The 11,099-nt window shown below is 39.8% G+C and overlaps 1 protein-coding gene across 1 annotated transcript in view; it reads left to right on the top strand.

Moving 5' to 3' along the window:
- Positions 1-237: 237 nt before the first annotated feature.
- Positions 238-11,099, top strand: part of LRIG3 (leucine rich repeats and immunoglobulin like domains 3) — a 46,947-nt gene continuing 36,085 nt past the window's right edge. The window contains exons 1-3 of the mRNA XM_031650588.1: positions 238-919; positions 6,614-6,685; positions 6,890-6,964. Coding sequence (XP_031506448.1) covers positions 684-919; positions 6,614-6,685; positions 6,890-6,964 — 383 coding nt within the window. The 5' untranslated portion in view covers positions 238-683. The remainder of the gene's footprint in view (positions 920-6,613; positions 6,686-6,889; positions 6,965-11,099) is intronic.

The following is an 11,099-nucleotide window of genomic DNA, read 5'->3' as shown; positions in this document are numbered from 1 at the left end:
GAATAATTTATCAGTGTCTTTAATTTGGAATTGAAAGTTTTCCTGAAAACACTGCTAATTAAACTTTACTTCCCTGAAGTTCTCTTAAATACCTCCAACTCCGAGAACTAGCCTAGTATTTGCTCACTCCCTTTTGCCTTTCGACTCCATTGGATATATGTTTCCCACGACGCAGTGGAGACTTCTGGCTGGAGAGGCTGGAAAATATAACTCTGAATTTCCTACAATCTCAGCTCCACTTTCTCCCGCGCGTAGGCCCCCGGCTGGAGCGGTGTTATTGTCACGTGGCTGCGGGGACGCCCGCAGCCTGGCCGGCCAATGGGCGCACGTCGGCCTCTCCCCGCCCCGCCTCGCTACTCTGTCGCGCGGGGAGTTGGCGCAGCGCCGCGGGGTGGAGGCGAAAAAGTTTCTTTTGCGTACAAGAAGGGGCTTCGGCCAGCCGACGCTGCTCAAACTGCAACTCTGTTGCAGTTGGCAGTTCTTTTCAGTTTCCCTCCTGCTGTTTGGGGGCATGAAAGGGCTTCGCCGCCGGGAGTAAAAGAAGGAATTGACCGGGAAGCGCGAGGAACAAGCGCGCACGCGGCCGGGAGGGCGGGCGTGCACCCTCGGCTGGAAGTTTGTGCCGGGGCCCGAGCGCGCGCCAGCTGGGAGCATCGGGCAGAGACAGAGGCCGCTGGACCGTGATGAGCGCGCCGAGTCTCCGTGCGCGCGCGGCGGCGTTGGGGCTGCTGCTGTGCGCGGTACTGGGGCGCGCTGGCCGGTCCGACAGCGGCGGCCGCGGGGCACTTGGGCAGCCCTCCGGGATAGCCGCCGAGCGCCAGTGCCCCACTACCTGCCGCTGCCTCGGGGACCTGCTGGACTGCAGTCGCCAGCGGCTAGCGCGTCTTCCCGAGCCGCTCCCGCCCTGGGTCGCTCGGCTGTAAGTGTTCTTCCCCGGGGGGGAGGGAGGCCGGGCCTCTGGGGTTTCGGGAAAACAGGAGCGGGCGAGGGCCTGGTTGCTTGGGGTTTGGGGTGCATTGCCTTTTTTGCCGGATAGCTCCTTCTGGCCCAGGCCGCGATCGGCGCTCCGTGGACGTGGAAAAAGAACTGTCTGGGCCTCAGTTTCCCTCCCACGTGCCTTGCGGGCGGCGCAGGTGGGCTTTTGGCGCGTCCTAACTAGCTGCAGGTAGCCTAGGGGAGGGGGCCAGTGACTACGCCATAGGCCGGGAATGAAGTCCTGCGCCCTATGCTAGCCGAGGGATTCAAATGCGCGCTCCTGCCAGGCCTGGGCGAGATAAGTGGCAACCTGCGCACATAGGAGTTTGCTGTTCTCCCTGAGTTCTGAGTCTAGTTCAGCTTTAGTTTCTAGCTGCGTCAGACTCCTTTTCCTGTTGCCACCCAGTAACTGAAGTCAGGCTTTTCATCTGGGAAGCCCCCTCAACAGAATTCGGTCACTATCCAAGTTATGGTAGACGTACTTTTGTTCTCCCTCTGCTTGCTTTCACATTAGCAGACCGTAAGTTCCCACTCCTCAACCAGATTGTAAAGACTGGTCAGTAGCTGTGGAAAGGAAGGAACTCGATTATTCAGAATCAAGGGCGTGATTTCTGTAGCTCCTCAGCACGCCCAGACGGTTTAGGGGAGAGCGCAGGGTGCTCTTATGCAAGTGTTTGGATTTTAGCTGTGAAGTCTGAAAACCTGAAATCACTGCCAACTGCGTGAAGAACAAGAAAGAAAATGTAATTTAGTTGGAAATGCTGATCTTTTCCAAATGTCATCTGTCTTTCTATTCTTCCTCAGTCCCAGTTTTAAAATTGGAGGAGTACTGTGGAAAGTATACAATCAAAACTTGTATTTTTTGAAGTAGTTGTTCTGTTTAAAATAAAGTGCAGTTCATACGTAATCTTAAATTTTTACTTAGCAGAATTGCAATGAAAATTTTAAGTTCTTAAAACAAATCTAGTGAACTATTCCAATGCCCTAATCGTGGTAGGAGGTTTGGTCAGGTGTTTAAGAATTTATATTTTAAAATTATTGTGCTAATCTAAATAACTTCTGTGAATGTAGAATTGTTGGCCATCAGAAAGTATACTCCTTGTGTTTTTAATAAGCCTTAGTTTAATAAAGTAGAATTAGAGAGTATTGGATTGATATTTAATTTCTTATCATGGGACGTTTTATTTAGTAGTTTTTATTACAATTGCAAGAGGAGATAAGGGCTTTAACGGAAAGCAGGGAGACTTTCAATTAGTTGTGGCTAATTCTGTTCAATTGCCTCTTGTGGAGGTCATGCTGCCTTATTCATGAAATGTGAATGGCTCTATTGACAACATATGGAACTGAACATGTAAATGACTGGAGGTGAACACTTAGGAATAATAGAGTGATGAGAAAGAGAAAATGAATACAGTGCTTCCTGGAGTGTATTTAGAAATGCTTAGATTATTCACAGCATCTAACTTGTATTCGATAGTTTTTCAATGTCAAGTTGTCTATTGTGATCTTGCTAGTGTGCAGTACTTTTTTTTTCGTGGATTTAGATGTTAGGAAAAAGAAAATCTGTGTTGCCCTTGATTAGTAGTTGAGTTGAACCAAAAGGGGTTCGATACCTATTTAAACATTGTCTTAAAAGTAGCTGACCTAATTAGGATTTTGTTTTGCAGATAATTTGGTGGCACACTAAAAACAAATTAGAGTTTATTTGGTTAGCACAGTCTTTAATTACATTTCCGCCAGCAGTAAATTGTCTCAATACTAGTCCACATTCCTTAAATGTATGTGAAAATAAGTTCCACTTGTATAAATAAGCTCTCAGTCTGTTGTCAGGAACCCCACTGTGATCACTCATTGGACAGCTCTGTCATTCTTGTACTTCTGTGACTTTTAACCATCTTTGTAAGTGTCACCAAACCATGTGGTCTGAATTCTTTATTGTAAATATTTTTTTTGTTTGTACCTAAAACTCTAGAGGTCTCCTCTCTCCACTTTTGAAAGAGGCAGAAAAACACGTGGAATTGAGTTTTACTTTCTCTGTTATTTGGTATTTTAGAATAGGAGGTTCAAAAGGCTACTAAAGTTTTTCTTAATTAGAAAAATCATCCTAACGAGATGATTTCCGAGTTCAGATATAAATAGAAAAATGCGTGTTTTTTTTTTTTCCATGTATCTTACCTTCTCTTTCCTCAGGTAATCAAAATAGTAGAAGTTTGTCTTTGGACTGGCTTATGAAAGCACTTTTCAGAAAAAGTTCAGTAACTGTCTTTCGTTTTGTTGAATTTGCAAGTTTAAGAAAAATCTCTACCTGTGTATGTATTTTTTCCACTTTATTTGGTTGTGATTTATTACTATAGAGGCCCATGGGTGAAAAGTTGAATAGTTTGAGCTGTAAAATAATGATACTGTGTCAGTACTCCTTTTAGAAAATAACCTCTAGTACTTTAATGAAAGTGGCTTTTAAAAGAGTAACTATGTGAGCGAGCCTTTGTCTAAAAAAAACAACCCAGTAACCATGTGAAGCCTTGCTCACAACTGCCATTAAAGGCAAGCTAGAGTTTGTCTAGAATTTGTGCTTAAACAGTTCTCAACCTAAAGAGGAATGCTTGTTAGAATGTTATTTAGCCCAGAGATGGAAAAGTTGCTAAATTGCCAATGAGAACTTCCAGTATTATTAAATTCTCACTGGCATTTCAGAATTATTTGTCTTATGTAGAAATGTTTGAGTTCTCAACAGGACCCAGGCGAAAGTCCCAAAGGTAGTTTCTGCTGGTGTGACTTCTTTAGTGTTGACCTGTTATAAATCTTCTGGTCCGTACCAGAATTGGGGGTGGGGTGGGGGTAATAGTCCTTATGGTTTTCACAGCTGTTTTTCTATATTTTCCAGACTAAAACTTGGATATAACAGGCTGATTTATGAGTCACTTTGGATCAGTGTCTTAAAACAGCTATAGCCTGGCTTTTTGTTTTTCAGCTTTCCAGATTTCTGCTGAATTAGCAGCTCTGCAGGCCCCAGTGGGATTGATTAAGAAGTTGTGCTGGATTTGCATTTAAAATTTGACTTGGAAGTCAGATTTCCAAATGCTAAAAGGAAGAAAATGATAGCTTGAACCAAATGTTGCAAATTGATTATTTTCATATATATTTATTCATTTGCTAATATGCAGGAAGAGAGAAGTCTGTCTAACCATGTAGAAAGAGTTTGATTTTCAAGTTTTGGCCAGCTGAGCTCTGGGTACATAGTTAACACTTCTGTGTCTTACTACCTTTCCCATTCATTAACCCCACTACAAAAAGCTTTTGTAAAAGTTTTGTGGGGAAGATGTTCATTAATGGAACTCTAAACATGAATAATCTCCTTTCTTATTGAATGTTTTATGATCTGGGTTTAAGAAAACATCGACATTGTACAACTTGAATCTGTTTTTAATGGTCTAGCCATAAAAACAATATAAGGAAGATTTAGGAAAATGTGACATCCCTTAACTGGAAAGTAATCATTTCTCAAATGTAAACTATATTAAATCTAAATTTAGGTACACTAAAACTTTCATAGCTGTAAGTATTTGGCAGTAAATGTCATTTAAGGGGCGTTTTTTTTTTTTCCTCTTACATATAATGTAGTTTTAATAGTACACAAAACTCAGGAATGGAAGTGTGTTGCAATAACTGAAATATTCAAAGTTGCCAGCTCCTGCTCCTGGATCAGAAATGAGGGGTCCCCAGCATGTGTACTGGTCTCTGAAGGCAGTTTCTTATTTTTTACAGGTCTTTTGTAGGAGGAATCTTATCCCATTACTAGTTGAAAAAAAGTTAGGCACTCTATCTCATTTCTCTCACAGGATTGCCCTGTGAAATCATCCTTAAAACGAAATGGAGAGCTCAGTTTTAGTTTTTTTTTTTTAAATTCTTAATTAAAAAGAAAATCACCTGTGTTAAATATTAATGCCAGATTGCTTCCCCCTTTCTTTTTAAGACCTGAAACAATAGGGGATGCAGTTTTACGCTGGCACAATGCTCTTTAGTTAAGTGGGTCCAAATGAGACTTTCTGTTGACTCAGGCTACCTCCCAGGTGAAAGACTCTTTTCCTTGGTTGTTTTTTAAACCCTGTGGGAAATCTGTGACTGTCTGGGGTGCTAAAAGCACACAGGTTTTGTTTGAATCCTAACGTGAGTTGTTGGGCTCACGGTTTCCTTGATGAACTCCAGATGGACTTGAGCTGGGCTATGAGGGAAAGTGTCTGGCTCCAGCCAGCGTGGTGAGCATGCACAGCAGTGGTTGTAATTGCAGGATTTTTATAGTTTAAAGACTGTGCCAGATTTTTTTTCATGTTATAACTCTACCAGAACAAATCTACTCATGTCTGTCACTGTCTGGTAGGTCTTTGGGCAAGCATATTTCAAATAAAAACTTGCAGTTTTTTTTTTTAGGTGAAAAAGAGAATCCAGGTTTATTCTCAAAACAAAAACTCAAAGACTGAAAGGATCTCTGATTTCTAATTGTTAACTAAACACTGAGTAACACTGTGCTTCTCTGGAGGTGGTTTCTCTTTAGTTACTTTTTAGAAGGGGTATACTTACGCATGTAACACATAATTCATGCTTTTCTCCAGTCAACTTTGGTTATTTAAAAATCTCTCTTTTAAACACTGAAAAGATTAGTATGGGTTGGATAACCTCTTTCAGTGGCAAGCTTCAAGCCATGCTATTTGTTAGCCTGGTTTTTCATCACTCTTGAACCATTTCATTTTTATCACACTGTTTTGAAGGCACATAGTGAATGTATTAACACATATGGGGAATATAACCAAGAATATTTGCTGGAATTTATTCCATATTTTGTATCTTAAATGAGATGACTTTCTAGCCTAGTATTGTATATGTATGATTTTGTTATTGTTTTTAATAGTAATGATGTTCTATGGAAATTGTTACTGAGTTAAATTGAGTTATTGAGTAAGAAGCACATTTATTTTAATGATTGAAATCTGTTCACAAGTTTTTGTGCAATCTGCTGAACTTTGTTAGATGGTGATGTGGTTTAAATTATATATTACCAGATATTGAAATTTGGGGAATTTAAGAAAGCAGAGGGTTTAGATTGTTTTCTACCCTCTCAACACTCACACACAAAATAATACTTTAAATTTAGTGCTTTAACGCAGAGAAACAAATATGTACGCAAAGCAATTTCTGTTTTCCTTGACTGCAATAAGGACATCGATGCTTAAATATGTATAACAATGAAAAGAATTCTATAGAGGCTTTAGTTTCAGCAACCTGCCTAATTTGCTCCTTTTCATAAACCATGATGTCATCATATCAGGTTGGGAGTGGGGAGATGGGAGGGTGAAGCAGACCTGCCAGTTCACAAAAGATCTGTTCACCGTGTGCCAAAAAACATCTCTTAAAACGTTTGTGGGCTTAAAGTATTTGAATCTGCCAGTCTCCTTAAACTAATTTTGTCCTTGGAGCTTGTATTTTTGAGTTTGGCATTTTGGTTGCCATCTAGTTTGTGGACATAATAGACCAGTTATTTCTCCTGCTCCCACTAGTGTTCATAGAGATACTTCATGAGCCCACTTAGCACTATCAGTGATGTTTAGAAATGACTTACAGTTTTAATTTTGTTTTCTTATAGGGACTTAAGTCACAACAGATTATCTTTCATCAAGGCAAGTTCCATCAGCCACCTTCAAAGCCTTCGAGAAGTGTGAGTCTTCATTATTTTGCTTTTAAGATTTGAGTAAAATACATTACCCCTTATGCTATTTAACTGTAAGGAATACTTGGATTATAGTGAGTTATTCAAAACTTTTAACTTGGGAGGTATCTTGAAATAATATGTAAAGTTTTCACCTCTGTGAATGAAAGATTACCTAATCAGCTTTTCTTTTTCTTTTTTTGGCATTTGTAGGAAACTGAACAACAACGAATTGGAGACCATTCCAAATCTGGGACCAGTCTCGGCAAATATTACACTTCTCTCCTTGTAAGTGAATATCAGCAGAATTCCTCGTGTATGTTTGCAGGAACCTTGAGTAGTAGTTGCATAGGGACTAGCATAGAGATCTTAGAAGAAAAAATTGAATATTTTCTTCAGGGCATAATAAAGATACGCTCTTTAAATTGGTTAACTTGTCTTCTAGCCTCTAACTCTGTCACCCCTAAATTTCATGTATTCTTATAACAACACACTTTACACTTTGCTGTCACTGCCGAACTGGTCTTCAAGATTCAAAGAGGCCAGCTTTACACCATAGAAATGTGTATTTGATCATATTCTGTAGACTAGGACTTTAATTCTGGTATTGCTCAATGGTTGACATGGGGATCTGTGGATTATGTATTACTTAGTTCCTAGTGGAGAATGATCAGAGTTGTTTTGTGAGGAGAAACTGGAGTTGAGAAGAAGCCATTGGAGTATCCTCTTTTAAGTGTGGTACCTGCAGTGGAAATCAGAGACATCAACTCAAAAAAAGTAAATATGTGACTGAAGACAGAAATAACTTTGCAGGTTATTTTGCAAATATGAGTTTTCAAATACAATTAAGGCTGTACCAAGTTTTCTGTGTTTTTAGTGTAGGTAACGTGTATATACATGCACCGACGTAGGTTTTGGAATAATTTTGACTTTCAGCATTTAAAGGTAGCATTTAGAATGCGTGTGGTTTAATTTCTAAAATCTAATAAGCTTACCACCTTAATCTTAAATAATTTAAAAATATATTTAAGCTACTGATGTTAAAAAATGTTTTTCTTTAAGCAACTTAAGGAAAAAACCACCATTGTTAGTTGCTTCTGAGAGAGGTGTTGGGAGGGTTGAAATTATACAGTAAATTTCAGGAAAGCTGTTCAATTAATAGAGTGATCACTACCCAATTGCTTACATCTGGTGATTTATAGCGGTTTGTTTTTACTGAGGGCCCAGGTCAGCCAAGTCACGGGTGCAGCCGCTGTGTCTGCCTTCCTCTGTTTGAATAAGAGCTAAGTGACATTTGATACTGATGTGGTTTTTCCAAAGATCAGAAACAGAAAGGAATGAAAGAAAAAGCAGTTGGTATTTGACAAATAAACACTGTATTTAAAAAACATTTTTATGCTAGCATAAATACCTTTTTTCTTTGTTTTTTACAATTGCTTAAAATGTTAGAATCTAAATGGAGTGCTGGTTTTGGTATCGTAAACATCTGCAGCTATTCTTGTTTGACCAAGGTGGCCTTTTTAAATTCCACTTTGCTCTTTTTATTTTTTTATTTATTTTTTTTTTATTTTTTATTTTTGAGACGGAGTCTTGCTCGGTAGCCCGGGCTGGAGTGCAGTGGCCGGATCTCAGCTCACTGCAAGCTCCGCCTCCCGGGTTCCCGCCATTCTCCTGCCTCAGCCTCCCGAGTAGCTGGGACTACAGGCACCCGCCACCTCGCCTGGCTAGTTTTTTTTTGTATTTTTTAGTAGAGACGGGGTTTCACCGTGTTAGCCAGGATGGTCTCGATCTCCTGAGCTCATGATCCGCCCGTCTCGGCCTCCCAAAGTGCTGGGATTACAGGCTTGAGCCACCGCGCCCGGCCCCACTTTGCTCTTTTTAAATTCCACTTTGCTCTATGCAGTTTCTCCTCGCACTGCATATTGGCAGTTTCTGTCAGTATGTTTAAGAGAGCTTGAGGGTCGCGGCATACTTCATGGCTGAGAGGATCCGCAGTGCAGTTTTGTAATCTGGGCGGGGTGGGGAAAGCAGTCTATTCTTTGGCATGGTATAGTGTTGAAAGCATTACGAACTTCTGAGGAAGTTAGAAAATTATAAGTAACCTAGTGTTTTACACTTTAACGTTATACTTGGAAAGCTACAGTGATCTCTCAAAAGTTAGAAATTTGTGCTCCTTCAAAATTTGTCCTCTTCTCCATATTGTTTTTGTGTTTCACTTTAGCAAGTGCTGGGTGTGAAATCACCCTGAATAATTTCACTTTCTTTCTCCTTAATGAGTTATGGTACGTCTGGCCAGTGATATCTTTGTTCATCTCACATAATGATACATCCAATGTGTTACCTGGATTACATAGACTCTGCGAAGAGTAATTTATATCATGGGTCTGATAATTCAATGTGGAGAGTAAAAACTTCTTTTTATACCAATGAAATATCTTGAAAAATTTGCCTCTCTGGTTGTTTTCATCTAAAAATGTTTTGTTTCCTCCTGCAGGCTTCATTGGATATTGTAATACACAGTCATTGTTTCTCAAGCACTTTTAATTTCTGTGTTGTGTAGAGGAAAACATTTTCTTTTATGTAGAAACACTTGAAAATAAAGCTAAAAATGAGTTCTGAAATACTTTTGAGACTTAAAAAAGAAAATCTCTTAAGTTATATAACATGACACAGATTGAAAACTTGCTGTAGCACCACAATTAAATCTCATATCTTTCAAAATAGTTTTTAGAATGATTTGACTTTCATATTAAGAGTTTTTGTGGTTTTTTTGTGTCTTTTACATTTTGCAGAGGAAAACATTTTTATGGGTTATTTGCACAGGTTAAATAGTTTGAAAACTTGTGTTTAAAGAAAATGAGTAATTAGTTGAAGTCTTAATCATAGGATTTAATATTACTGTTCCATACTCTTTCTACTCTATGCCATGAAGACCCCTCCCAGCTGGAGGGGCTGCATGCAGAGAAGACTGTCCTGGTGAGACTTGTCTTCTCATAGCTATAGGAGCCAGGAGCTGATAATTGGATCAAAGGGAACCCCATGTCCAGAGACGAATTCAGTTAGGGACATATTCTCATAATATCAGGGAATCTGGGATGATAGGAATCTGGGTTAATCTTCCCACTAACAAAGCTCATCTCTAACCTTTTTAGGAATCTTTTAGCATGTACAAGGCCTGAATAGAAATGCTTTCCTTTGAATCCCACACAGAACTAGCTGAGAAGTCAACCAATGTGCTAGGTACAAGGCATGATTTGTATATTTTTTAAATTTTTCTCTCCCAATATCCTAGCTATAGCAGGATGACATATTTTAGAAAGTGGAATAATCTTTGGAGTGAACATATCTTACAGTAAAACTCTATCGACCTGGCTTACATAAGGGAGTTGATTTTTCTGAAGGTACGAACTCTGGCTTTGTGTGGTGTGGAATGACCTGCTCGAGCACTGGACATGATTGAAACCTGTGCCCTGGGTTAGGGAAGTTTGAATCCATGAGTTCTACAACATTGTAGTTGAACAAAAGAGCCTTGTTGGTTATTGGAGCTAGTTGGGTCTTAGTCTTGATGCTAGTGGTTTATATAGTGTTACCTAGCATGCAGATGCTGGCCTGGTGTCCTAGAGTTGAAGAGTGTTAGGTCAGTGACTGTCAAAGAGGTACCTAGGGTACTTGTTAGATTCTCAGACACTATCCCTAGAGATTCTAAATTAGTAGATTTGGGTGGGGCCCAGGAGTATCAATTTTAACATATGCAATATTCTAATCAGATACTGCATAAATATTTCTAGAGTTACTGATAAGGGCCATATCATAAGTAAGCCTTTTCTCTTTATTTCTTATCTCAAAAGTAGAGCATTTCTTCTTAGTCCATCATTGTTTTATAGCCTGTCATCTTTCCAGAGGTGACATTGTCATCATTCCAGAGAGGTTGTTATATATATTGATGACCTTTGCTGGTAGGACACCAAAACATGTACTCTACCAATGGAAAGCCATTGAAGAGGTGTAAAGCAGGGTGACATGATCAGATCTGCTATTTGAAAATGTCACACTGTCTTTAGTGTGGCAAATGACCTGGAGGTGGCAGGAGAATGGTTTAGAGGGGCAGATAATTAAACCACGTGATAGTTGACAAGCTGTGGTGGCCTGTTCTCCAGTGAAGTCACATCAGTAGAACAGTGATTAAAAGTAAAGCTCAAGTCAGGTGGCCTGGAATTAACTGTTGGCTCCACCCTTTGCCAGGTTTGTAACCTTGAGCAAGTTACTCACTGACCGTGTTTTCTCATCTCTAAAATGAGAATAATGCTGGTGTCTATCTCATAGAGTTACTGTGAAGATATAGAGAATACAGGTAAAGCTGTCTTACATGTACTGAGTGCTCAGTGAATGTGAGCTGTGATAAGGATGATGATTCATTCAACTG

The sequence above is a fragment of the Papio anubis genome, chromosome 9 (genome assembly GCF_008728515.1).
Source record: "Papio anubis isolate 15944 chromosome 9, Panubis1.0, whole genome shotgun sequence".
Lineage (NCBI taxonomy): Eukaryota > Metazoa > Chordata > Mammalia > Primates > Cercopithecidae > Papio > Papio anubis.
Note: the sequence above shows the minus strand (reverse complement) of the source record. Positions and strands in the feature narration are given on the sequence as shown.